The sequence below is a fragment of the Falco naumanni genome, chromosome 21, assembly GCF_017639655.2.
Source record: "Falco naumanni isolate bFalNau1 chromosome 21, bFalNau1.pat, whole genome shotgun sequence".
Lineage (NCBI taxonomy): Eukaryota > Metazoa > Chordata > Aves > Falconiformes > Falconidae > Falco > Falco naumanni.
Genome location: NC_054074.1, coordinates 1 through 27,507, shown reverse-complemented (window position 1 = coordinate 27,507; position 27,507 = coordinate 1). Strand labels below are relative to the sequence as shown.

Here is a 27,507-nt window from a genome sequence, read left to right as displayed (position 1 = left end):
TGGCCTTAGGGAAGAGTTTGGATTTTATGGCATCCGGTATCTTCTATGGGTTCATGGTCTGCCAAAATTGCTGTGTTTCAGTAATGGAAGAAATTGTTACTCTGCTCATCTAGGACAAGGGAACTTGTCACGTTGTGCTGCACCCGCTGGCCAACAGGGTTCAAGAAGGGTAGAAGTCTTCAAAGCAGTTACGCTGCTACAGGCCAGAGTGACTCAGCTGAGCTCTCTTCCCGAGGGAAAAGCAGGAGGATTTTGGTTGTTCAATCCTGTGCTTGGCAGCAGCTGGCCAAGCCGTGTCCGTGTCCTGGCTGGAGAGCCCCAATGTGCAGAGTGGTGGCACTGGTCTCCCCAGCCCAGCGGGGAGGGCAGATGGGACCTGGAGGGCTGAGCAATGGCCAGGGGACACAAATGGAGACAAGCTTCGTTGGCTCACTCAGCAGCTGCTGTTAGCTGAAGCAAGTGTGACAAATTGGGCTCCGTTGTTGGTGGCAGTGAGTGCCACACTTTAATTCTTTTTTTTTTTCTTCTTTTTTTTTTTTTTTTTTCCACTGGCTTTAGAGGCTCTGCCTCGATTTCACAAAACATCTCCTTGCTGGTGCTCTGGGGCAGAGGCTCAACCAAAGCGGTCCCCCTGATTTTGCCGAGGAGATGCTGGTGCCGAGGTGCCAGGAGGAGGCTGGTGGCTGGTGGGAGCATCCGGCCAGCCTTGTGCTCTGATCCCCACCCTGTGGGCCTTAGGGTGCTTCTGGGCTCTTTCTGCCACTGGCAGTTTGTGCGGGTGAGGAGTCACTCTGCTATGAAGAGCACAGGCTCCCGCCCCTTAGGACAGCTAAAGCCCCTGGGACAAGGCTCCGTGCGCAGCTGATGTGGCGGGGGGTTATTTCCCCTTCGTGCGTGACCCCCACCGGGGTCGGTGGATCCGCCTGACGAGGTGTGAGCACTCTCTCGCCAGAGCTATGGCTTGGTAAAGTACAGCTGCACTTTTCATGTTGAGTTCTGCTGCTTCTTTCACTCGTGCAAGGCCGGAATGACCAGATGACTTCACTTAACGGGCTCAAAGTAACTTGCAGAGGGCAGCGTGGTGGCTCCTCAGCCATCCCTTGGGGCAGCCATCCAGCCGTCCATCTCTGATGCGCGCTGATGCCCGCTAGAAGCAAACGTTGGCAGCTCTTATTCCCAATGAAATCTGTCCCAGGAGAAGCTAACGATCTCAGCGCTGAGCTTCTCGAAGCGGTTGATGCCAGCCCTTGCCTGGCGCTCTGACTCTGGCGTCCAGTGGTACAAGCTCCTGCAGGGACAGAAATAGCCGCTGTCTTTGTCTGCCCAGCACGTGCAGCTATTGCATCGTGTTCTGGAGCATTCAAGCCTAAGCGAGGAGCAGGGATCTTATCAGAAGTTAGATTTTGGCCTTCAGAGCAGGGGGATGGATGCTTTTAGCGTGTTCCCAAGGGATTTCTTGTCTCTGGGACACAGCCTGGACCGGTGTAGGCAGAAGCTGACCTAAAAACCTGAGCGGAGCTGGTCCGGCAGAGCCTTTTGGTCCTGGCAGGTCTCCTGTTCAGTGGTGCACTGTGCTGCCCCTGGGACCCACACCAGATGCTAACGGAAAGGATGAGGACGCGATGCAAATCGTGCTCCTCCGGAGTGGGCTGTTGGCCTGGCAGGGCACGGTGGGTCTGCGCTGGGTCACCCCGGGACACTGCGAGTCTGGCTCCATCGAGACAGCCTGTCATTATTCCTCAGTAATAGTTCCTTGGGTACAATTTCCTGCCCGGCTTGTTGCCAAGCTGTGATAAATGAGCTTTGTCAGATAGCAGACTTGCAGATTCACCTCTGGAGCAGCGCTATCGGGTCTCCTTTTCAAGCAAGCTACCCTGTGTCAGCGTGAATCGGAGGAGAAGTTGTACATTAACGTCAGTGAAAACCTGACGCCCACTGGCTCGGTGTGAATGAGCTGGCTGGGTAGCCCTTGGCTGGCGGCAGCGCAGCCGATGCCTCCGAGGCCAGCGACCAGCTGCAGGGACCACAGGGGAGGGTTGGTGGGAATCCTCCGTGGTCAGTGAGGCCCCAGTGTTTACCCCGTGGCAGCCACCTGCCTCCATCCCAGTCTCATCTTGCTTTTTTAAAAATTTTTTTCAAGACTCTTTTTTTGAAGCCCTAGAGGACAAATGAAATGGAGCTGAGTGTATAAATGTTGCTGGTGCCCGGAATCGTTTTGATGCCTTTGGCACGCTCTGTTATGGGATGCAGGCATGCAGCCCTGACCTGCTCTACATGGAGGGCACAGCCAGCCTAAGGAGTTAGCGTAGCTGGAGCACCTACGCTTGCTGCTGGGACCCTGAATGCTCAGCAAGTTATCGCTTCCCTGGCCTCCAGCTAGCCTTCACCTTGTCAGCAGAGGTCATTTTGGGGTGTTATTTTAAATGTTTCTGTGACTTCAAAGTGCTGCTTGGTTTTCTGCTGCTCTTCTCCCTTGGGCTGGCTGGTGTCCTGTTAGAGCTCAGAGCTGCCAGCCTGACGGACGGAAACTCGAGCTAACTTCACCTGGATCGAGCACTTGCTTTTATCATGTCAGGCCTCTGAGCACACCGTTGTTTTCTATTTAAAGGAAAAAAAAAAAAAGAAAAAGAAAAGGAAAGTAACCCTCTTCTCGACAGTACTGTAGAGTTTTGGATGAGTGGTGCCTGCCATCCCAAACACAGCGCTGAACTGTGATGCATGTAGCACTGATGCTGTGACGGACACTTGAAAGCCACGTGTCTGCATCCCAGTGCATTTCCCGCTGGCCCGGGAGCACTGCGTGCATTTCTCTTCTGCGAGCTTGCTCCTTGTGAATGTGGCTTTAGGTGGGCTGGAGGGGTCCAGCACCTCTGTTGCCCCATCCGTAGAGGGAGGCCCGTGAGGAACCAGAGGAAAAGCGTGCTTGGGAAGCCCAGGCCGTGCCCACAGGGCACATGTCTTGTGGTTTTCTTTCTGCTTCTTGTTTCGCTGCCCTGCTATAAACACTTAGAGCTGACTTTGCCAAAGCAGAGGGCCTTGGGGCACCTCACTGCAGGTGATGATCCGTGGGAACAGAGGGCTGCAGCCCTTGAGGGGCTGTTGAGAAGCCTGACTCTTGGGAAAGAAGACTTTGGGGTTTTATCAAGCGCTTTTGCAAAGTTATTCTTTGGGGTCTCAGCAGTATCCCCCAGCCGTGTGGCTGCTGCGGGGGGACTGGAGCAGTCCTGGCTTCCTCTGGCCTGGAGCCTTTACGGCAGAGCCGGCCGCCGTTGTCGGGAAGCCAGGAGATATCAAGTGGCTTCCCTGGGTGTGCCCTCCAAGAGGGAGGCTGGAGGGACAATAGCATTCTCCTGAGGGTGAGCATCCCTTGGGTCAGACAGAGCTGGGTTAACAAAGTGAGTCTGTTAAGGGAGGGTAAAATAGAGCTTGTATGAGCTCCTGCACGGGTGCTGTTTCCAGGCACTGCAGCTCCGAGTTGGGGAAAGGAAGCCTTCATGGTTTTTACCCTCATGTCTTTAATCCTTTTTCTGCATCCCGCAGGAGACCAGGGTCCATGGTTTCCATCCTAAGTTACTGTTTGGCTCATCTTACAGGCTGGCAAACGCTCGCGCTGGAGGATTGAACCCAGTAAAGGAGTGATCCCCCCCGAGAGCGAGGTGTCTGTGGCCATCATAGCAAACTTGGACGACACCGAGAGATTTGAGGATGAGGTGAAGGTGTCCATAGAGAACAGCCACACCTACGTCATCCCTGTCCAGGCTGTTGGCACGGGCACAACGATTGTCACCGACAAACCCATTGCTCCAGAGCTCAACTTGGGCCTCCACTTCAGGTAGGGATCTCTCGGCTCCCGCTTCCCACGTGGGCTCGGCAAGGAGTTTTGCTGTAGTCCTTCAGGCTAGTTGTTCTTCAGTGCTCGAGGTCCTGGCTCTGCTTCACCGAAGCCACAGGAACTCCTTTAGGAGTGTTCTATGGCCGTTTGAAAGTTGTTAGATACCCTCAGAAACCACCAAAATGGAAACCAGTTGCTAGATTGTCCCCGATTTGTTTTTAGTTGGAATATATTTATTTCTGTACTTTATCAAAGAATGAGCTGGAGGAAAACAGCAGGTCCCAGAAGCCTCCTGCTGGAAAATGCTACATTACAAGTATAAACATATTTCTGTTTGCAATAACGTTGCTTACCTTTCCACTCGCTATGGACTATTCTCTCGCAAGAGTGGAAAACCTTGGTGGTAGCTTGTTAGCAACTCCTCGACTGAATTAATGGTGCTGGTTTATTTCCCTTCTGCCTGGGAGTCCTGGAGGAGCTGCAGAGTTTCTTTGCCCTGTATCATCCATCAGTCTGCTCGTCTTCCCCGGTTCCCCTGCTGGGCCGCTCTTTATTAGAGGCGCTCGCTCTTCCCTCGTTTCCCCTGCCCGCGTTCCTTGCGGTCTGCCAGCACTGCGGCGGCGGCAGCCCGAGGCAGAAGCGAGCGAGGGTGCCTGCAGGAGCAGCTCTGGGCGGGAGAAGAGGAGAAGTTGGCTGAGGTTGGGTGGGATAAATTGCATGTGCTACCTGAAAGAGCTTAGCTCGGAAGGGGGCATTCACGGATCCTAGTGCGTGTGTCTGAAACTGGCTACATTCTTATAAATGGGAGAAAAAATAAGCCTTTTCAAAGCGCTGTTGCTGTCGGAGTCCTCTTGGGACGAGAATAATACTCTTCTCCAAGTGCCTGTTCCTTTTGCTGGCTGCAAAGAGGCTCCACAGTGCTCCGATACCTAAATTTTGGGCTAGAAAGAGGAGGTTGATGCTGCCTTAAGCATTTAGGCTAGATTAGTGGGGTGGGGTGGGGTGTTGGGGTGTGTTAAATATGCACCCACAAGCCCCCCAGGTAAGCAGGGACGTTACAGGGAGATTGGCACTTGGCCAGCGTGCCCTGTGCTCTGTGCAGCCACAGATGGGCTGCACAGTGGAGGGGAGAGCGTGGGTGGGATTGGTGTCATTGTCCTCTGCCCCCCTTCGTGTCTTTGCCCGCAAGCTAGTTGGGAGCCGCCGTTGGCAGCGGGTGCAGAGCTGCCACCAGGTGAGCTGGGGGGACCCAGGTGACATCCCAGATGAGGTGGGCTTTCCCAGAGCCACAAATCAGGCACCTACCCAGAGCTTCCCCCAGCCTTCATCTGCCGCTGTCCACAACAGAAAACCGGTTCATACTAAGCCTTGTACACATCATTTGTAAAGTGTGTTTCAAAGACTCGTTTGTTCTAATCTGTCACTTCTGTGTTGGTGTTTAGCTGCTTGTGGCAGACGTGCATTTTGCAAGCCACGTGTTCTGTACCTTTCAAAAACCCAATAATTGTTGTAGGAACAATTCTGTTCCTGGTGGTGCTCAGATTTATAGAGGGTAGAATAATTATTCCACGCTGGCCTGCAGTTAGTGTTTCTTTACATAATGGAACCAATTTCCATTGAATATTCGTTTCGGTTTATATCTAGCTGTAGTGATCAATCTCTTTGAGGGAATCACTCCATTCCCTCAGCTGGTAGACCGGGTCTTGTTGCTGTGTTTGTCTTGGGGGAAGCTTATGCTGATCCTGCGTTCTCACAGTGCATTTACCTTCCTAAGACACAAAACCAGCTGCCCTGTTCAGCTGATGCGTTGGGGGCAGGGAGAGCTGGATGCTCCCTAAGAGATGGGGGAGTGAGGGGGGGGTAAGATGGGCCCCGGCGGTGGGATAACTGGTGCCCAGATCTCCAGATGAGTCTCTGCACCCTGCCAGCTCCCCAGTAGCATCTTCAGAGGAAGCCACCTGAGGCAGCAGCTCCCCAGGAGCAGGTGAAATGGCAGCAGAGCTGCTCGTCCACCCACCTGCAGCCAGGTCAGACCAGCTTCGTGCCTGGTGCAGGGAGACCTGCAGGACGCACCTTGGGAAAACCCTCTGAGTGCTGAGCACCAAAGGGTGATGCTCTGCTCACGAGTACCTGAGGTGACGGATCTTTGCGAAGCTTTTCCTTGCTGTACACAAACTGACCAGCTGCTGGCTGCTGAACTTAGGGCCAGCCGAGGTCTGGCTTTGGCTGAAGCTTCGAGCTAGGTCAGCCTTTTCAGAGGTGGTTTTATTGCTGAGCGTGCGGTCAGATAACGCCATTGGGGTGCTGAAGCTGGGTGACCGCTGGGAAATAGCAGCCCCCATAACGTTTTCCATCTCTTCTTCTCTTCTAGCTTTGATCGCTGCTGTTACCGTTTCAAGGTGACAAACAGAGGACGACGCACCCACCAGCTGTGTTGGTCAACAGAAGGCTTCCCCATGTTCAGCCATCGTGACCGTCTCCGTGCCATCAGTAACACCAAGGGCACAGATTCCTTCCAGAGCCCCAAACCTGCCTGCCCTGTGTTTAAGCTTCAACCACTGAGGACAGAGCTGATGCCGGGCAAGACTGTGGAGATGGTGCTGGAAGGCTCCTCCAGCACTCCCCAGGTGAGTTGCCCCACGAGGGCTGCGCCCTCCCCACCAGGTCACCTCCGCTGGGGCTTCTTCCGACCCCTTGACATTTGCCTTGGGAAAAGGAGCAAGCGCTTTCCAGAAACTGTTTTAATGCCACAAGTTACCATGGCAGCACCGGCTGCTTTCCTTGCTGGCCACCATCAGTGTTTCCATAGTCACCATAAACCCAGCTCGCTGGTACCAAAATGCTGGCTGAAGGGAATGTTGCTGCTTCAGAAGCAGAGGGCAGGTTACAGGGTGTCGTGTGCTGAGGCAGAAAGGAAGGGCGGAGAAAATAAGTTACACTTAGGCTAGGAGCAGAGGCTGTAAATAAATGAAAACATGTGAGGTCATAGATCTGGTGAAAAGAGTGAGTTAAAAAAACCCAAGCACTAAACCTGTGAAGAGAGGGAGAGTCTGAGAGCAGCATCATTTTTCCTCTGCAGACAAACATGGGCAGAGGCTTGTCTAGCGCTGAGTCGTGGAGGAGAAAAACAGTGCGTGCCAGCCCTGATGGTCAGAGTGACGTTCATCCACGTGGGAAAGTGTTCCCAGGGACCGTTATAATTGACAGCTTGACTTGTTGTCGGTATTTCCATACCAGCTCACCCCTGACTCTCAGCCAGCCTTGGTGTCCCAAGGGCAGCCGGGTCTGGCAGCACCCTTGGGTGGCAGCTCAGCAGGGTCACGGGGTGTTCTCCCCCCCGGGCCCTTCTTTCCAGGCCAGGGGAAATCCCACTCTGCAGAGGAGCTGCCAGCTAACCCTGGTGTACGTTCCTTGGCTCTGGGACCGCTGGGCCCAGGTGTTTAAGCAAATGTGGAATGAATCTTCATGAAGCTCCTGCTGTTCCTAATGATCTGGAAGGTGCTTGCAAGGGTTGCCTCAGTGGCAGCTTGCAGAAGGCTTGATCGCTCACCTAGCTGAGTGCCCTCATAAACAGGATGCAGCATAACAAGAGGAGGGGGCTATTGAGGAGGGCAGTGGCTGTAAGTTGCGGCAGGAATAGGGTCCGTGGTTGGGTGGCTAGCAACTGCAGCGTGTTTTGTGGATGCCCTGCCAGCACCTGCTTGGGTGACGCGTGACTCTTGCATGCAGGTGGTGAAGGAGCGGCTGCTGTGTCACGCCGTGGTGGGGAGCAAGGCGGGGAAGGCACAGATAATGCAGATGGACGTCACGTGTGAGTTCGTTGATCCCGTTCTGCAAGTGTCTACCAGAGAAATCGCATTCCGGGTGGAGAAGGTAAGTCTCAGGATCGCATCCTGGCATTGAAGAGCGTGGCTGATGGCCGAAAGCCTGCGGGGTGTGCGTGCCTGTTAAACACGGGGGGGATGGGGACGGTTAAACCGCTTCCCCAAGTCCACGGGGCTTCGGCTATCGATTCGAGCCAGAGCAAGCTTTGGCCGTTACCACGAGATGGTTCTACCGCCGAGATGGTGATTTCGCTGCCCTGGGGTCGGGGACAGTCACAGCTCTGCCCTTCTCGAGGTGGAGGCAGGATGGAGCTGCTGCGCCAAGGGCACAGGTGAGGCAGTGGGACCCGCGAGCGCAGCGTGGCCGTTGCACAGCCGCCTTGTGCGCTGGGGCTGCCGGGGGGAGAGCCGATCGCTGCAGCTGAGCGATGCTAAACCCCTCCTCGCCCTTCCTGAGGTGCTTTGTGAAGTAAGTGAGGATGTTCTTAGCGATGAGATGGTTTTCTGACTTCAGCGAAGTAACGCTGAGATTGCAGCTGCTGCGCTGAGGGGGGATCGTAGCCACTTGCAGAGAGACACGCATTTGTGTAGTCAAGATGAAGGGAGGTTTTTGAGGCTCCTCCAAGGCATGGGGATGTCTGAACACCGATCCTGCAGGGAAGCTGAGAAGAATGGAGCTTCCTGCCAATTCCTCAGGCTGGTGAAGGAAAACTGTCATCTTTTGTCTCTCTCTGCCTTCCCTGCTCTTGGCAGGGATGCTGGCTCTTTGCGTTTCCCTCAGCCTCACCTCCTTCAAAGGACCTGCAGTCATCCCTCAGCTGCAGTGATGACAACACCGATGCAAAACAGGAGCCCTTTAGTCTCTGGGTCCTGACTCCTCCATCATCTTTCCCTCTCCCACGCGGTGTCTGAAACAGAGAAGATGGTTCATTATTTAGTTTCTGTATTTTCAGGCCTCTCCTCTGGTTCCCAGGCTTCCAGAGAAGCACAAAATCCTGTGAGCGGGTGGTTCACACTTAATGAGAAGCTTTTCAGCTGTTCCTGATGTCTGCCTGTGTTCTGCTTGATGCCCTGTGCTCTAGTTTATCGAGTGCTATGACGCTGCAGCTGTTGGATATCGATACATCCAGAACTAGTTTCCCAACCGCTGCCTAGTTGATGTGAACCCTGCAGGAAGGCCAGAGCGATGCATAAACAGAAAGAAATAGCTTAGGCTGAGCTTAACTGTGAGGCTACAGACACTTTGTCACTGGAGCAGGGACAGCAGGACACACGTTGCAACCAGACCGTTGAGGTTTCTAGCTGGCTGTTTGTGCGTGTAAATGTTCCAAGCTAACCTTAGGCTACTGCAGGCTCTCTGCTCCAGGCCAAATCCTGCTTGCTTTTCTCTTCTGACTAGCATCCCTGCTTTTGTGAGGCTCCTGGAGCCACTAAGGCTGTAGGAAATGACTGGGGGTGAAAATGGTCTTGTGCCATTCTGCCCAAGAGAGGGTAAACTGGAGACAAGCGCTCTGGGTTCACTTTCTGCTTTTGACCTTGGTCAAGCAGCTGCCTCCTCTCAAGGTGCTGTTCCCTCGTCTGTATGTGAGACTGTTTCCCTGCCCCCTGGGGGATGCTGTGGTTTCTAAACGTGAAAAGCACCTGACGTTCTGAAAGAAAAACCTTGTAGAAGGGTAGAAACTAATACAGACAGTGACTAAGAGATGTGTGCAATTTTGGGGTTGAAAACTCTGAAATGCGTCGGAAGGGAAGGGAGGTGCGTGGCCACTTCAGGTTGTTTGTTTCTTGTCTCCTCTTTCTGTAGCTACCCAGTGACGTCCTCAGCCTACAGCATAAGCCTCTTTCTTTAAAAAACATGTCCTCCCTGCCGCTGAGCGTCGTCCTGGCCTTAGATCAACCCTTCAGAGTCTGTGATGCGGCCCAGCAGCCCCTCCCTGCAGATGTCCAGGTGAGCAGGACCTTCCCGCGGTGGGCTTTGAGGAGGAGGGATGTGGCGGTGCGTTCCTGTTGGGAAGTCCTCTGGCAGTGTCTTCTGCAGAGTCAGCAGTAGCCTGGCCCCAACTCAATCAGATCTGAAGCGAGCTGCTGGAAGAAACAAAAATACCCGAGTTGGGAAGATACTTCGTGGCTCAAAGCCATGAGGAGAAGGGAGCAGGCACCTAGGGCTGGGCAAGCCATGGAGTAAAGGTATCTCCTGGGACTTGCAGCAGCCGTCCTCAGCCAACCTCAAGAGCAGCTTGCTCTCTGTGAGGGCAGCTCTGCCTTCGGGAAGGCTGAGGATGCTCCTCCCGCTGTCGCCTGGCACCTGCCCTGTCGGTGGTGGAAGGTGCTGGACGTGGGCTCTGCTGGACACGTGCTGGTGGAGGTGCGGGCACCGTTCCTGTGCCGTGCCGGTGACTGGCCCCTGCGAGGCTGAGGCTGCCGTGCCGGTGCACTTGTGCTGTGAGGATAAAGGAGTTTCTCTGGAGTCAGGGCAGCAGCCCTGGCTTGCCGGAGTGCTGGTTCGGCTGTGTGTTTAGCACAGAGCCTCTGTGGGTCCAGAATTCAGTAGGACAATATTTATTTCCCCCTGGTATCGATGCAAAGCACAGAAACGTGAGCCTGCAATAGTCTGACGAGAGCGTGGTGCTTGCAGTCAGGCACTCGCTGTAAAGAACGTGCAGGGTGGGCTGAGAAGCCCACGCTGAGGTCATGCTTTAAGCCATTGACATGTTCCATGCTATCCAGCCTTGGACTTCATAACGCTGGTGTTTGATCTTTTTAATCTCCTTGCAGCCAATGAAGCTGGAGGTAGGGGAGGAACGTCATTTCTCCATCGGATTTAACCCTGCTCACGAGGAGCATCTGAATAGCTGGGTGGCAGAGAAGGCTCTGAAGATACAGCTGCTCGAGCATCCTCGCGAGGAGCAGGTCACTGTTCGGGGAGAAGTCTTCTTCCCCAATCTCCAGTTCCAGACTATGGCCGTGGACTTTGGGTGCATCTTGAATGACACTGAGGTGGAGCGTTACATTGAGATGACCAACTGCAGCCCGCTTCTCGTCCGGTACCACTGGTCGTTCCTGACGGGCGGCCACGCGAGCCAGCTGAGGTATGTGCACCGTTGCCCTCTCCTTGAAGCTCTTCTTCCTAGTGTCCTGTCTGTACCTGGCGAAGACCCAGGCTGTTTGCCTGGGATCTGGCAAGCAGCTGTCAGCTCTCCCTGGTGGGAATAACACCTGCCAGCCGTGGTCAGGCTAGATGCTCAGGGAACAGGTGATCTCCGCCGGCTGGACGCTGGGGGGGAGACCCTGTTCTCCAGCCGAGCTGGGGCTGTATGACACTACTAACGCTTTTTGCTTAGCCCATACCCTGGAGTCCTGCTGTGCCTCTGGAGCTACAAAGCCACGCTTAGGCACGTGGACGGTAACATCACCGGTTTTCCATCCCTGCCGACCCTGTACGTTGTCATTTCATCCTAAGAGCCTACATAGGCGCTGCCACCAGAAGGACCTGCTGCTGCCCCGGTCCCTTGCTGCTGCTTTGCTGTAGCCCCCGTACTGGTTCCCCGGGAAGGAAAGCTGCTGTGGAGAGCTGTGCTCGCAGACCCTGGTGGCCTGAGGCAAACACCACCCTGGAGAAGGGAGTTTTTGTCTGTTAGCTGTTTTGTGAATGCGATGTGCAGTTGATTCAGCATTTTTCACCAAAACGGCAGGTTCTGCTGGGGCTGTAGGTCCAGCTGCAGGTGTCGGTGGGAGCGCTTGTCTGAGCATCCTTGGGAGGCAGGGCACCCAGCCCTGGTCAGTGGTTTCCAAGCCCAAGAGCACTCTTGCAGTGGTGCTGCAGCACATCTATAAACACATTTCTAGCAGTTCCTCCCGCTGTGGCCTCTCTGCGTAGTACAGAAGCCTAGTCTGGGCGGTTTTAATGACAGTAGCAACTGGTTTTTCCATAATGCCCTGGGAAACCGAGCAAAGTTAACCACTGCGCATTGAAGTGCTGCTATTGCAAATAACAGAGATCATAAATAAACAGTTTTGTTTAGGGAGTTGGAATTTGGCTTAGAGGAGACTGGGCACTGGCATTAGCCATGGCGGTGAGGAGGGCTTGGGGGAGAAGCTGTGGACACTGGGGTAGCCCGTTCACAGCGGGGTCTTACCAGGTAACGGCCAGTCTGGTGTGGCCCTTCATGCGCGGCGCCTTCAAGAACAGACCCTAAAATGCAGGGGAAAGTCTGCAAAAGCAGGTGCAAGGAGGTGGACAGGGAAAGAGTAACAGGGCTGTAAGCTTTGCTCGGAAGCCCCTGTCATCTCCTGGTAAATTAGATTAGGGTTTAATTACAAGCTAAGGGAAAAATCTAACGTTGATGATAGAACAATGCATATATTTTATGATAACAGAGAAACACACACATTGGAGCAAAGCCTGTGTGGAATGAATTTCCTCTGGGGCCACTTATTGGCCAGTTGCCTGTTTGTATCTACTCTTTTTTTTTTTTTTTTTTTTTTTTTTTTTGGGTTTTGGAAATGTGACTGCTGAATCAGTTTTCAGCTTTTAATTCCCCCATCTCCACTTAAGTTGGCTTTGCTGGACCTGAGCCTGCAGGTTCTTCCGGCAGACGCTGAGTCACCCAGCTCTGAGTTGGTAGCAGCTGAGGGTCCTGAGCATCTGGCAGGATAGCAGCCCCTGCTCCAGAGGGTTTGGCATAGCCCCTTTGCTGGCTCGTTAGTGCTGTGGACGTTAGGACAGCTCCCTTTTCTGCTCTGCATGTTAATTAAGCAGTAATGTGCTCGCTCTGGGTCCCTCGGCAGACACCATGTGATTCTCCATGTCAGGGCTGGAAATGAAGATGGTCTCCAGGCTATTAACACCTCAGATTGCTCATTAAGAGCCCAGCAGAAGGGCAGCATGTCAGATATTATTTCTGGTCTACATTAAGCACTGTTGCTATTCTAAATTATCAGATCAAACTAACTCGGTCTGACATCGAGGGAATCAAACATCAGGTCTCGTGAAGGCGAGATCGATAGAATTGAAGCGTCCACACTTCTAACCTTGCTGGAGCTGATTGCCAGAGACTCCCAGCATCAATCAGACACACACATTTATTTTGGCCAGGAGAGAAAAATGTTGTTTCTCTGCCTGGACAAGACTATTTGTGCTTAAAGTGGGTTTGTTTTTTTTGTTTCTTCTAATTGTTCAACCCATTTTTTCCTCCTTACTCTTTAGTCACTGCTGCTACTTTGAGCAATCGTATCAGCAGCACAGTCCAGCCATTGCTGTGCGGTTAGTCCTTTCCAGGGCGCGCACAGTGACAGTTGGAGGTGTCGGATCTCACTGCAATGATGTTGCTTCTCTGTCTCCGCGCTGCCTGGTCTGAATGTCAACGGGTGGTTCAGTAAATGCACAAATCTTAGCTCAGCAGAGGAATTTATCCTAGCAAAGAAATAGGCATCAGGGCATTGGGACAAAATGCAGTTTCGAGTTTGCTCTTGGCGAGGGCAGACCATCACCACCACCTTCCCCAGCTGCTGGCCAGGTGGCCCAGCTCAAGCCGCGTGTTCCCACAGGGTGCACTGGGCAGGTTTTGAGTTTACTTCTGTATCACATTGTTTTGTTTTCAGTTTCAAACACCCTTGAGCTGTCTTGCTTGTTCCAAAGTCCCTTTTCAATCTGCGTCTGTTGGCCTGCAGGACAAATCAAAGTGCATCGTCGGGGTCCATAAGCCTGTTTAGATGCCTCAGGGGCGCATGGTCTCTGGTGCTTTGCCCTGTGACAGAGCTCGGGCTTTGTTGGGGGGCTTGTTTTCCCCCGGTACTGCGGCTGTGCCTAAGGGATGCACCAGCGTGTGGTTCCTGGGGGCCTGGGCAAGGATGCTGGGCGTGTGGGTGCCACGCACCAGGGCAGCAGCCTCAGCGCTGTTAAAACTCCTGCATTTAATGCAAAGGGGTGGTGGCTCCTGGCACGTGTCCTTGGTGCTGGCAGGACCTGCAGGGACCTCGGGCCTTCCGATCACCGTTCTGGGGTGTCTGTCCTGCTGGTGGTGGCTCTCGCACAGCCTGAGCTGGCAAGGTCACGTCATCCTGCCTGAATCTTCACGTGCGGTTTGCAGAAGCGGTGTGATTTCTGGCTCCTCTATTTTGGGAGGTGGGTGTGGGGAGTGGTGTGAAGCTGTGTCCTTAGGAGGCTCAGAAACCAAGAGACAGGCTGAGATGATTTTTTTTCCTAATGTCTCAGCGGTTTGGATGGTGGGTGGCACAAGGCTGTCCTGGCCCTAGCAGGAAGGACTCTTCTCTCCCTGCTGTCAGTGTGCCTGTGCTGCCATTGAATCCCCCCTGTTAATACCTGGATCCATTTTGTCTCATCTGACGGGTGGTCAGGTTGGGTGAGATGGACGCAGGGGGGTTAACACCTTGCTGTCAGCCCCTCCAGCCCCAGGCTGACCTGCTTATGTCAGGAGGCTCCTCATCTCCGCTCCAGCGTGCTGGTGGAGGCACTTCCGCAGCCCTTTGGCCCCTCTGCTTTGGGGCTGGTGCCTTCTGCAGGTGGAGGAGCCGCTCTCTGCTCCTTGCCTTCATCCCTGCGTTCACAGCCTTGCTCTGAAAGTGCTGGAGGCTGCCCAGAAGGTCCCGATTCTGAGAAAGGGTTACCTCAAGCCTGGGCTGATGCCGAACATCTCATCGTCTTGCCCTTCTTTCCCAGGACCAACCCCCTTTCCTTCAGTGCCAGGAAGATGTCGTGTCCTTGGGGTCAGCTTTCTGTTGACATCTCGGGTTCCTCACTCCCTTCCTTTTCATGTGATGCTCATTGTTGTTCTTTTTGACTTTCCCCCACTGGAAAGAGTCCCTGGCTGTGCTGCTTCACGCTTCTCTGCAGCAGGACTTGCTAATCACATCATCTCCCAGCACTGGGTCCCGGAGGGCTTCTACTTTAGAGGGAAAAATACTGTTGTTGTCTAGGCACCACGGTCTGGTGAAGTTGCCTCAAACCATTCTGTAGAACTAGAGGTACCTTAATAAATGATTATGGATTTTCCATCTTGGGGGTTTCCCTCTCCTCGGGAGCTGTTACTAAGCCGCATTATTTATCACGAGCCACTCTAAGAGCTGCGGTTTCATTTCCTCACCATGTGCATCGTAGCGAGCGGTTCTGGCACAGCTGCCGCGATGACGGCCGGACCCAGGCGCCCAACGGGTGCGTGGGCTGGTGCGTGGCTGGAGGGTGTTGAGGTGCTCCTCTTGGTGGCCCGACACTGTGGGCATCTCCCCTGCCGCCAGGGAAAGGTAGCGTGCAGCTGCAGGCTGCCCAAAAGCACCACTGTCCCAGCTGAGCTGGATTTATCTCATCCTTACGGAGCTGCCCAAGTCAGCGGCCGCTGGAGGTGTCGGGCAGTTTGGTCGCCCGTCAGGGCCCCCCAACATGCACCCGGGTGCCTGGGCTGAGAGGAGCAGAGGTTGCGTGGGTGGGACCGTAGGTGGGCGATGCGCTGCAGGGCTGAGCGAGCGCCTTCATCCCCTCCAGCCCTGGTTTGTTCTTCCCCACGGATGGTGCCGAGCTGTCGCTCGGGGTCCCCGTGGCGTCCCAGCAGCGGGCGGAGGGAGGGCTGTCAGGGGCTCACCTGGGCGAAGCCGTGTTCTTGCATGTCGCTGTAGGGAGGGCAAGTCAGGCGGGATCTCTTCCAGGTTATGAAGAGCAGAGCCTGTAATCCAGAAACGAAAACCAGCCTTAGATACTAAAGACAAATCTTTGTTTGGAGCCCGTGGTTCAAGGCACTGAATTCCCAGCTGTAAAAAATGTGCCGTGTTTGACTGCGGGGGGAACGTTTACGAATAGGAACAGCGGCAGGTAGGCATGGCCCGAGCGCGTCCCTCCACGTGGCGTTGGAAATCCAAGCAGAGCTACTGTGAGCACCTGCTGCAATTTCATACAGGGACCATAGTTGGAGTCATTTGGGAATTCTGAAAACGTTAACCCATACGCTTTTTACTGGCTGCTGTTGCTCAAAGGATAAACTCGGCTCTGTTTGCAAAACGAGCGGTTGAACTGCTTTGCTGAACCGTTTGTCAAATTTGTCCTCCAACAGTTTGTGTTTAGAAAATGCTGGGGAGGTAACGATGGCATCAGGACGTGCCACACCGGTTAGAAGCTCGTTTCAGCAGAGCTGCAGCCTTTTTGGCGCGAGGTGCGGTTCGAGCTGCTGTTTTGCAGCCAGGGAGTACCTGCGGCACGGCAGGGAGCTGAATCTCGGTGTCGCGATTGGAATAGATTGATTAAAAATGACCAGCGTTTCCTTCCCCAAAGCACTAATCGCGGCTGCTTTGGTGCTCATCGGGGATCAATGGGCTGTTTAATTGTGAGTCTCTGCCTGGAGCCGCTTGACGTGTCTTCCCGTGTTCCTTGCGTGTGCGAAGGTGTCCCGTGCTGGGCTCGTGCCGGCTCCGTCGGGGTTCAGGCACAGCAGGCGGCGGGCTCCGTCCCTGCTCCTGCCATCGCCACTGCTGGTCCTGACCCGCAGCTGTGCGTAACCGCCCGGGGAAAATTCAGGGTGAATACCTAGAAGAGCTGAAAACCTCCTTGCGGCACTGGGTCTGTGCTGGCTCATCACCATCCAGATCTGCCCCTTTGTGTCTCAGTCCCACCTTTTTGTGCAGTTTGTCCTTTTGTCTCCCTGCAAGGTGTTCACCTCTGATATCTGCAGTTCCTCATTGCAAGCAGTTGCCACTGCTGGACCGGCGTTGTCCCTGGGCAGCCCCCAGCATTGACCTGCTGCATCCTGGTTCTGGAGCTGCCAGGTCGGATCCATTCCTGGGCTGGCGGCACCAGTGCCCACCCAGGGGCCACGTCCTGCCAAGGAACTGCTTCTCCAGGTCTTCCTCCCTCCTGCTGCAGCTTCATGATTGAAGTTACGGTTTCTTCCAGGTTCAGCCCTCCAGCACCTAAACCTTTCATCAAACCCCAGCCACCAAAGGAGGAGGGAGCCTGCTCGGAGCACTCGGCATCTGCAGAGAGCAGTGTCACTGATGGATGCGTAGAGGAGCCAGCTGAAGCCCTGGGAGCAGTGGGGGATCCTGCCCAAGAGCCAGCAGATGCAGAGGACTCCCTGGAAGCAAAGGTAGATTTTCTTGTACACTCACTGTTTTGCGTTGCCTCCCCCAGCTTGCCACCAAAAAGCCGTGCTGGTGCCAGCGTCCCTTTTTTGCTGCCCTGCTGCCATGTGCCTTGAGAGTGGGCTGGGCAGCAGGGCCAGCAGCTGGACACGGGGCTTATGGGGAGGGACAAGTAGGGTAGTGTTGTTTGGAGAAGCCCATTCAGGTCCTCCTGACCTATGGTGAGGTTGGGGTTTTTTGGTTGGGTTTTTTTTTGCACCGTGAAAGGAGGGGTTTTACCTGCACCGTGATGTGGAGGCTTCCAGTTCCCTTCCTCTGTCAAGCCCTGCCCAGTACTGGTCTCCATGTGCCACCTTCTCAGCCCCAGCTAGAGCCACCCGTTGTCACGTCTCTGCCTTCGCCCGAGCCCTGGTATTGCAGCGATGGCCACAGAGCTGCCTTTTTATAAATGGAGACTTGACAAAGTCGCTGTCTTTTCCTCTTAGTATGGAAAACAGCCTTTGGTCTGCTGACCTTCCTGGTGAGCCTCGGTGCTTTGGAGCTTGGCCTCGGTGCTAGTGGGAGCTGATGGCGCCTTTTGCATCACGTGGGACAGAGGCTGCTCCTGGGGCAATAAAAAAGGATATAGGAGAGCACAGGAGGTTCTGAAAGTGCCGGAGTTGGTGTTAAGTTCAAGGAGGGGGGTCGCACCTGCTGACATCTAAATATCAGTGGTTTTAATGTTGTAGCTCTGCACGTGTTTTCTGAATCAGGAAAAAGGATACCTGGTAGGCATAAAGAATAGCGCGGCTGAATGTTTTCAGATAGAAGCATGAAATCATTTTTGTGCCCTGCTTTGTTGCCATGTATGCACAGATAAAGCAGGGAAATTCAAGGGGATATGGCTAGGTAGGATCCAAAATTGCTTCAAAGGATACATCTGGGTTGCAGCGTTGTCTTCTGCTTGTGTCACTGTATCAAGGCAATGCCCATGTAGCCTTCCTGGGGAGGTGGGAGACCATAAGCCTGGGAAAGATGTGGGTTAGCGTCTTTGGGAATATGCCCTTGGCAAAGCTTTGCAGGCTGGAAGATGTGGAGACAACAGAAAGAGCACTGAGATGTGAGAAGGCTCAGCCCTCCCCAGTGCTTTATCTCCTTGGAGAGATGTAGCCTCTGGTTAGGTCTGAGGATGTGCTGTACATACCCTGCCCATGTCAGAGCCCCAGCGCAAAGCCCTCCTTCATGTTACCGAAGCAGCAGGTATTCTTAAACTTCAAGAGCAATCACAAAGCCCTTGCTTATAAATAGGGGTCAGAAGCCCAGGGACGAGGTTCCGTTTAAAGGATGGCACCTCTGAGGTTAAACACCAGCCCTCAGCTGCTGCAAGACAGAAAAACATCTCAGCTGCCTTTTTCAGGATGGTGTTATTCGAGAGAAATGGCGATCCTCAGCCCTCCAGCACTGATGAGTGCACAAGGGGAAAGCTAAGCACCACCTGAAATGGGACAGCTGTGCCAAGGACTTCTGAAGTCCTTATTTCCCATTTTTGACACTTCTCGCTTGCAGCTGCATTCCTATTATTGTCATGGAGAACCTGAGCTGTCCAGGGGTGGGGTGTTTGGTGCGTTTCTTGGGCAGGAGTGAGCAAAGCTGGGGTGGCATGAGGGTGCAACGTGCCCTCGAGGTCCCTGCCAGGACAGGGTGCTGGGAGCACCCCGCTTCCTCGTGCAAGCCGGTGGGTCCGAGCCCGCCTGCCGGTGTGACACGGGCTCCACCTGCACCTCGTGTCTCATCTGCACGGGTCTTGGACCCACACTCGGCTAATGGCACAGGCGTCCCCGTACTTGGTGTGTGCCTGTGTCCCACCTTAGCTGCTCTTGGCTCGATGAGGCGGTGGAGCCTGCAGCACAGTGATCCCCCTCAGCCCAGCCAGCTGCCTCCTGTAGCCCATGGTGCTTGTTTTCCAGCTGCTGCCGTCCGCTGCTGTGGAGCTGGAAAGTCGGAGGCCAGTGAGGACCCAGGAAAGGATGCGGTTTGTGGAGGTGGAGCCCCTCCCCTCGGGACCGGAGGAGGTAAGTGGGCATCTGTCTCACTTCCCCGCTGGGCTCCCAGCGTGGCAAGCAGTTACGTAGCCCCCGCTGCCACTGGTGGCCCTCGGTGCTGCTCACGGAGTGGCCTCGCATCCCTCCCAGCACGTTGCGCAGCGCTGCTGAAGCAACCGGCCATGTAGGGCTGACCGAGGGTCCTGCCTGTGCAGCGCCTGTGGAGGGTGTTATTCGTCTTGTTACTCATCAGGTGCTCGGTAGGAAATTTTTGCAGTAGCTTTTGCGAGAGCAGTGTGCGGGTCGGAGAGAGAGTGAAAAGTGTCAGGAGTCAGACGAGCTGGGCTGGAGTCCACCCCCAGCTCCAAGGGCTCTCATCTCCAAGTCTTGTGTTTTTCTGAAGGCAGTAAAAAGTGTTTTTAAAGGCAAGTTCTTCAGCTGAGAGAATGTCTTGCTGCCAGGAGACATCCCAAATTAATTTAGTGTATTAATACATTAATTAGTATGGGAGAAGATTTTTCCCAGGGTCTCTCCCACCGGTAAGTGGAATGGATGCAGAATGAGATTAGGGTGATCTCGCCTGTGATGAAGAGGCCCCTCCAGCCACATCTGTACTTGGCTCCAAGCCACGGCTGCTCTTCTGCATCAATTTCCACGCTCGACATCTCCATCTCTCCTCCCCTGCCTCCAGGTTTTTGATGTCCTGCCACTGTACGGCGTGCTGCCGCCGGGCAAGAGCCAGCGCGTCACATTCACCTTCGTTGGCCGCACAAACATTGCTGCCCGTGTCACGGCGCTGTGCAGTGTGGAGGGAGGCCCGACCTACGAGATCGCGCTGAGTGGGGAGGCTTCGCTCATCAACTACTTCCTTGACGTGACGGAGATCGACTGCGGGCTGCAGGTACCGCACGCTTCTCTTGGCAGAGGTCCTTGTCTTGGAACTGTCGCCGGCGCGTTGCTGCCCACCTAGGTCTAGGGCGCTCTTCCCTTCCCAGCTACTCTGTTGGCTCTGTCGCTTGGAAGTACTGCCTTTGGGTGATACGTTCTGCATCAGAGTTGTTTTTTAATGGCCATCTCTACCCCCCAATAGTTGGGATTTCCTCCTCTTCAAGGTCACGAGCGCTGCCTCCCGGGACAGGCAAGGACCCTGTGGTGATCTCCAAAGGGACATGTCCCCAGGACCCTCATCCGCCCATCCGTTCCTAAAGCCTGAGGTCCAAGGAGATGCTTTCTTTTAATGCTCTTGATTAATCAACAAAATAAACCGGGGAGGAAGTTAACTTGGGCTTCCAGTCACTGCAGCTGGAGAGAATGTCCCAGAACAATTGGCACTTCTTTTCAGTTAAAATCCCCACAGACCCTTCCAGCTGTTGGCCCTGTTTGGCTGTTGCCCTGTCTGTCTCTACTTTTGCTTCTGTTTTGCTTGCAAATACTTGTATGCAGGTGCCTCTTATTCTGAAATGCCTCGATGCCTCCTCTTTTGTTTCAGCTGGCTGTTAGGTGACACCTTAAAGAGCAGAGGGCTTGTATCCCCTGGTTTATTTATTACTGCACCTCTACGTGCTGCCGTCAATAGTGTTCCTGCGTAGGGCTAAGGGGTACCCTGTGGCTGGGGGTCGCCCAGGTTAACCCAGGACACCGCAGTGCCTGTACCTCCCCTGCGCTCCCTGCTTCTGCGCTGTGTTCATGTGCTTTCAAGCCAGGGAAAAGGGAAGGAGACTCCCAGCAGCAGACCTGCGTCTGTAACTTCCCGCTCCTCTGTCTTCTCTCCAGCTGTTTAACAAAGTCAAGGAAGCGGAGGTCACCCTGCAGAACAGAGGGAAGGTGGGATTCACCTACGTGGTGCTCGGCTCCAGCGCAGCCGCTGCGGACAGCCCTCCGCTCGGCGTGCCCCTGGCCGTGCCCAGCACGGTGAGTAGCACAAGTGATTCACCCTGGCCAGGCTGCCCAGGAGAGGGTTATAGGGAAAAAAGGTGGTGGGGCGGGTGGAAAAAAAGAAAAGGAAGACAGAGCCACAAAACCGGCACGGAGAGCCAGGGCTGTAAGCAACTGCTGCTGGGTGGCAGAGAAGGTCGAGCAAGCGCGGTCCTACTAGAGCCCCTTCATGGCCTTTGCTGGTGGGTGGCTCTGGCATCCTGCAGCAGCCGCCGGCGGGAGGCACGAGGGCTTCGGTAGCTCTTTGGACCCCGAGTGCTGAGCTCTGTGGTTGTGCCGACACTGGAGCCAGACGGTGCAGGCTCTTGTGAGGGTCACCTTCCCCAGGTTGTGTGGTCAAGCAGGACGTACTCCCTGTCCCTGCCTGTAAGAAACCCCACCTGCCCCCTGCCAGCACTAAGCAGGACTGAAATACTGTCTTGCCTGGGCATGAAGCTGCTTTGCCAGAAATTTTAGCAGCCCTTGTATTGGTCCCTCCTCCAGCTTTGCTGCTTTGCAGCAGTTTTGTGGGGCAGCGAGGGGGTCAGGGAGGATCGGGGCTGGAACAGCCAGGAGAGGAGTTTGCAGCATCCCGGCGCCCCAGCTTCTTAGTCCCGCGTGGCTGTCTTTGAGCTGAAGCAGCGTTCCTATCTTTGTCCCTTTTTGCAAGGGGAAGAGGAAGCCAAATGGCTTTCACATTGTTTTCATGCCCGTCTCCTACAAGGGATGACACACTGATGCCCTCTTCCCGCGGGCTTCCGAAGACGCAGCTCTGCTTGGACCCGTGCAGCCAGCTGCTGCAGCAGCAGCGTGGGTGCTGGCAGCTTGGCAGGGCTCACCTTTGCTGCAGCTGCGCTGTGCGCTGGAGTACGGGCTCAGGGGACCAAGTGGCAGGAGCTGTCCCGCTCAGCGGCTTCCCCTGCAGCGTGCAGGGGAGCGGGGAGCCGAGGGTCCAGCCCAGCGTGCAGAGGGCGAGCCCAAGGCGTCTGCGTCTGTGCCCGGTCACCCAGAGCCATGCTGCTGTCTGCTTCCATGTGCTCTCAATGTGGCTGGTGTGAGCCCAGCCTGAGGCTTGGAGAGCCTTTCTGGAAGCCCAGGGAGGAGATGTCCTTCCCAGCAACACCTTCTTCCCTAGAATTTGTCCTGGTCTGCTCCTGCATTTCCAGAGATGTATGTTTGCAGGTCGCTGTGAGTCTGGATGGGCTCACGCACCCCTGGTGTAACCACGCAGGCAGGAGATGTTTGGTTGGGATGATGAATGAGTCAGGCCCTTCAGCAGCAGCCTGGCAACCGCTGACGTGCAGTGTGAGGAGCTGCTGGCCCTGCTGAGGGCATGGGCCTTAGCTCGTCTTCCGCAGCAGCTGGTAAAAGAGCTTTTCTTTATTCAGTCTGGCTCTTGCTAGCAGAGGGTAAGCACTGTGAGCAGCAGAGCTGCGCTCCCGCTGAGCAAAGGGCGGTCTGTGCTGTGGGAATGCAGCCTTACGAGCCCTCTGAAGGACATACTGCACCCTGGTGTAGGAGGCTCGAGCTTTTAGGATACGAGAAAGCTAGAAGGCCGTGTTGTCTGACGTTTTCTTCCATAGGAGAAGCTGTTTTCTCTTCTCAGTGTGCCTATCGCCTGAGCCGTCCCCCCACCAAACGCTCTTTGGTGCATTCCCTCTCTTGTCTCCCATGCCCTGCAGGGTTACATTGGACCTGGCAAGGAGCAAGTGCTCAAAGTCTGTTACCTGCCAGGAGTGCCTGGAGTCTTCTGCAGGGCTTTGCAGATTCAAGTGGGTCACCTGGAACCAGCAAGCATCACCCTGAGAGGAGAAGGGACCCTTCCCAGGATCTGCTTGGACCTGCCCAGGAACATCAGCGGTGAGCACTGCCTCTCTGCTCCGCGGGAAGGTCCCCTGGCTTTTTCCCCATGTCATATGCCCACAGGGCAGCTCTCCCCCACCCCCACCGAGCCTGGAGGTTTCAGGGCTGTCAGAGCAACACTCAACCCTCGGGTTGCTTCCTGGGTCTCTAGGAGGTGAGCCCATGTGGGCTTTGCCCCAGGAGCCACCCTGCAGAGCTTGCCAGCATATCTGTCGGAGGCCTGGGAAGGTGGCGGCTGGGCAGAAAAGCTTGGGGAAGCTGTAACGCGGGCTGGCAGGGATGTTGGCAGGGTTGGATTTGCCATCGCGTTGCAGGGGATGGGATGCTCCTCTGTAGGGGGGAAGGTGGGTGGTAGTGAACGTCAGGATTCAGAGAGGAGCAGCAGCATCCACTTCCCATAGATTGCTCAAGGAGTTTGTTTCTGGGAGAGGCCGGCATCAGGGGAGTGGGGCTTCCCAGCTTAAGTGGGATTGGCACGGCGTCCACGCTTCTATTTGTGGATCGCTTCTTCCTGCAGGAAATGCAAAATACGAGAAGGTCCTCAAAGAGGCCAAAGAGAAGATGGCAAAGGACAGCCAGAGAGCTGAAGCAGTTGCTCTGGGGGAGGCTGCAGCCGCGGAGCCACCCAGGGACGACGCGGACACCGCGGTGAGAAGCCCCATTTGGCATGTGCCACCCTGCCCCTGTGTCACTCGAGCCCTGGGCACCCCGCAGCAGGCTTCCTGGGGCCCTGCTGGCACTTGGGACCTCCCTGCCCGCACCTGGCCACGAGCATGTGTCAGCTCAGCGCTGCCCCAGGGGCTGCCCAGCTCTGGCTGTTGTCCCTCCAGCAGATGCACCAGCTCCCCGACTGCCTCAGGGAGAGCTCCTGAAGGCCGTGCTCAAGTGACTGAGTTCCCGGCACTTTGAAGGAGCTGCGGGTCGTGGCTGAGGGGTTTGTTGCTCACGACCCAGCTTACCAGCAGCAGCCTGACTGCGCCCTGGGGCTGTGCTGTCAGCGGTCATCTCCAAGAGGCATCAGCTTTCTCGTGGCTCCCTTTCCAAGAGAGCTGCTGTCCAAGCTGCTCTGGCACTGGTTGGGGGCAGGCAAATACTCGGAGCTCTGGAAGGTTCCTGGCCTGCCTGTCTGTTTGTCTGGCCAGATCAGCTTTTATGACAGTGACTGGGCAGGCGAAGGTGCTGGAGTCTGTTTCCCTTGAGATCAGGTCTTGACTAAGGGAGCAGGAGGTGTCACAGACGCTGAGCAGCGAGGCAGAGGGACTCCATCGCCCCTCTCCACAAGATCAGGGTGGGATCCTCTCTCAGAGACAAGCCTGTGCCTTGGGCAGGACCTTTGCTAACCAGCCGCTCTCTTTCCTTGCCTCAGTGGGACACGCAGCTGCAGCTGCAGGTGGAGCAGTTGCTGATAGAGGAACATGCCCTGGAGCAGCAGAAAGCTCTCAGCTCCGGCCCCCCAGAGGAAGCGGCCTTTGACCAGCGTGCTCGTCGGAGGCTTCTCAAGTTAGTAGAGACTCCAGGTGCCCCGAGGGTGACACCCAGCAGTGCACCCCTGCTCCCGAGAGCTCCTGGTGTCTGCAGAGCTGGCAGTAGCTGGGCACTGCAGAAAGGGTCTGACCCTGGTAGCTTTGACGTGCTCCTTGTGAGCAGCCGAGTGTCCTCACTTCATAGTGCCACCCTGGGGTGCTCAGCTCCCCACAGATGCTGGGTTCTGCTCTTAGTGCTGAGGGGGTCCAGTGCAGACCATCCAGCCCCTCCCGACAGCACAGACACCGTCCCTGCTGACCAGCTCTGAAAGAGGCAACTCAAAGCTGGCATCTTTGTTCCAACTAACAGGCCACGCTAAGCAAAGCCAGCAGGGAATCGCACGGGCTGAGAAACCCTAAAGCAGGGGGTGTAGATGCTGGTGGGACCGTAGGGCTTGCCTGGGTGACTTGGTCCTTCCCTCTGCTCCTTCCTGATGAGGCAGGGGCACGGTAGGCTCCAGTTCAGGAAGAAAATGCTCTGCAAAACAGACCATTTATGCGCTTTCCCGAGTGGGATTGCTCTGGAGAAGGAGCTGCCCTTGAACGCTGTCGGTGCCGATTCCTGCCTTTCCCGGGGCTGCTCTGGGGACAGACCTGGCTGCAGAGCGGGGAAGATTGCCTGTGCAGGCAAATCTCATTGCAAGGTCCTGAAGCGATTTCAGGCTTGGGCTGTCCACCAGGTTAGCAGTTCCACTGAGGCCAGTGGAGGTCTGGTGGACTTAGCCACAGTGGCTCTTTGTAGCCGAGGAGCTGCGACCAGTTCAACACAATTTTGTGTTGAGGTCCCAATGGTAGCTGATAAAACCTAGGACCTGCACCCTCCATGACTTACCGAAGTGTTACTACCAGGTGGTCAGGCCTTGGCTTTCACAGGCTTGAGCTGGGTTTTTACAGCAGCAAATACCCACTTTATTTGTGTCTTCTGTCCACCTGGAGATGTAGCCGGGCTGTGGTTTAAGGAATGTCTCTCTTCCTTTCAGAGTTCAGCTGCCTGAGTACATCCTGGACTTTGGCTGTGTCATTCCTGGTACCGTCCGCACGCACCTTGTGAAGATCACCAACCCCGGGCGGTTGCCTGTGTCCTTCCTCGCCGATAGACGTGCCTTGTGTGGCACAGGTAACCAGTGCTGGAGGGACTTCCCGTGGGCTTGACAGATGAGCTTAAGTCACTGGGTGTGTGGGGGCGTGTTGCGTGCCTGTTTGTACAGCTTTTTTCTTCCTGACTGCCCCCTGCTCGGTGCTTTAGAGCCTGAATTCTCCTGGCCAGCAGTGCCCAGAGACCTGGTCTGCCTGGGACTGCCCTGACACCTCATTTCAGGGACTAGGTGGGCTGATCGCCTTGGTCACCTCTCATCATCTTCTGCTCTTGGCTACCATGAGTGACAGCCGAGGTTTTGTGCTCTCTGTGGGCTCGTGTTGCAAACGGACGGGACCCTTTGTGGTTTGGAAGTGCTTTGTTTAGACTTCATGATGTCATAGCCCTTCAGTTGAGCCTTTATTGAGAAAAGAGCCTGTGAGATCCTCTGGTGTATCAAAACAGGCTTCCACGACAGGCCCTGAGGCAAGGCTGTGTCCCATCAAACGGTGACTTGCTGTGTCTGAGGGGTGGTCAGGTGTCTTCTCTAAGTTGTTGTCCAGGGAACACCGCAGCATGGGGGAATCTTCGTTGGAAATTCTCCTTCGGGGAGGTCTGTGCATCCTTCCCTGAGATGCCCAAGGAAGGAATTGCTGAAGCTCAGCCTGATGGGTTTCATTTTTACCATGTGGACCTTGGATTCTGGCTGCGAAAACGCTTTCTCCTTGGGCGGTGACAAGGGAGAAAGAGCAGCAGGCTTCTCCGGGGATACAAGGGGGTCTTTCGCAGAGCTGCCAGCCAGGACACCCGCGTGGCCTTAACGTGCTTGTGACACACAAGCGACATGAGATGTATCTCAGCTGCTTTATTTTCATCTGTTCAAGGTTTCAGTGTGGATCTGGACCATGTGAAGTGCCTGCCCTGCTGCAAGACTAAGACCTTCAGAGTGCGCTTTGACCCACAAAGCGCCAACCTGCCACTGGGAGAGGTGGACGTGCTCCTGCCCATCAAGGTACCACCTTTTGGGGCAGGCAGCAGGCTGGACACAGCAGCAGATGTCACCTGGTCTCTCAGCTGGATGTTCTGTCCTTCACTAGGTAGCAGGTGGCCCCACGTTCCATGTCCGCCTCCGTGCCGACGTGACTGTGCCGTCCCTCTGCCTCTCCAGGGACAGGCTGGAGTTCTCCGCTGTCCAGTGTGGGCAGTGCCGGGAAGAAACTGTCCAGCTCCACAATCAGCTCCAGGTCCCCTGTCAATGGTTCGTCACCGTGCACGAGCCTGTTAAGGTAAAGCACAGACAAGGTGTGACACGTAACTTCTTGGTTGGGTTTTCTTTGCCTCTCTTGCCCTTTCTGCCCCCGTGGCTGCCGGGGCGCTTGGGCTACAGCTCGGCTGAGGAAGCTTCTGAGGGTACGGGGCAAGGCTGCTTCGCCTGGACCTGTTCGTTAGCTGATGCTTCACTTCTCTGCCATCTTCACCCATTCCTCCTCCTCTGAGGACAGTGCCTCCCCATCTGCCTGCCCTGCCTACACATCTTTGCTCCCGTTTATGGTGCCACCAGGTTATGGTGGCCACGTCTGGTTTGGACGTGGGTGCTCTTCGCACCGTGGCAGTATCTCAGAGCACGGCAGGAACCAAGAGTCTGTCCCCACAAAGGCCACCTCACACGCCTGGTTTCTGTGCCCAGGTGGACAAATGCTTGTCAGCGAGCATGCGTCGGAAGCTGCTGCAGGAGTTGGAAGCCAAGCCCCGTGTCTTTGAGGCACTGCCCTCGGCCGGAACCCTCGCTCCCGGACAGCGATGCAACATGCGAGTCAGGTTTTCACCCGTGGAAGAGGTGAGATTGGCAGGTGTCACCCCGCGGAGGTCTGGCAGGGCAGTGTGGAAATGAGAGCCCAGCGCAGGGGATGAGGTCTGGCCTCCGCATGGAGCTTTCTGCCAGCCCCGTACCCGCTGTGCCCCAGTTTCCCCAGTAGCGCGCAGTTCTGAGAAGCGCTTTGGAATCCCCACGGGGAGTTGCACAGGGAGCATCCAGGCTCGGCGGTGTGGCTCCCTCTCGGCACATGGAGGAGATCCACCTGTCTCCCCTCACCTTCCACCTCGTGTGGGCATATCTGCAGGCTGCAACGCCCCGGCGCAGAGCAGCTGGCATGCTCGCGGGGGACAACCCTGGAAGGGCCAACCTGGGCTAATCCTGCTGCCGGTACCAGCAGACAAAACAGCCGCCAGACACCTTCCTGGGCACGGCGGGACTGTCACCTGTAGCGGTACACTGCCAGCAGTCCCTGTGGCTCTGGCCCAACCTGCCTGCGTGTTCCCACGCGGTCTGGGAGTCAGCTTAAGCGATGGAGCATTCCCAAAGGCAGTTTGC

At 55.4% G+C, this 27,507-nt stretch overlaps 1 protein-coding gene across 1 annotated transcript in view; it reads left to right on the top strand.

Moving 5' to 3' along the window:
- Positions 1-27,002, top strand: part of LOC121080174 (hydrocephalus-inducing protein homolog) — a gene marked incomplete at its 3' end in the record, with an annotated part of 86,018 nt that extends 59,016 nt beyond the window's left edge. Inside the window, exons 20-35 of the mRNA XM_040578045.1 lie at positions 3,594-3,832; positions 6,204-6,459; positions 7,562-7,705; positions 9,461-9,604; positions 10,432-10,745; positions 16,553-16,745; positions 18,687-18,791; positions 19,453-19,662; positions 20,535-20,672; positions 22,358-22,535; positions 23,056-23,186; positions 23,905-24,038; positions 25,042-25,178; positions 26,021-26,148; positions 26,234-26,422; positions 26,824-27,002. Coding sequence (XP_040433979.1) covers positions 3,594-3,832; positions 6,204-6,459; positions 7,562-7,705; positions 9,461-9,604; positions 10,432-10,745; positions 16,553-16,745; positions 18,687-18,791; positions 19,453-19,662; positions 20,535-20,672; positions 22,358-22,535; positions 23,056-23,186; positions 23,905-24,038; positions 25,042-25,178; positions 26,021-26,148; positions 26,234-26,422; positions 26,824-27,002 — 2,819 coding nt within the window. The remainder of the gene's footprint in view (positions 1-3,593; positions 3,833-6,203; positions 6,460-7,561; positions 7,706-9,460; positions 9,605-10,431; positions 10,746-16,552; positions 16,746-18,686; positions 18,792-19,452; positions 19,663-20,534; positions 20,673-22,357; positions 22,536-23,055; positions 23,187-23,904; positions 24,039-25,041; positions 25,179-26,020; positions 26,149-26,233; positions 26,423-26,823) is intronic.
- Positions 27,003-27,507: the final 505 nt, after the last annotated feature.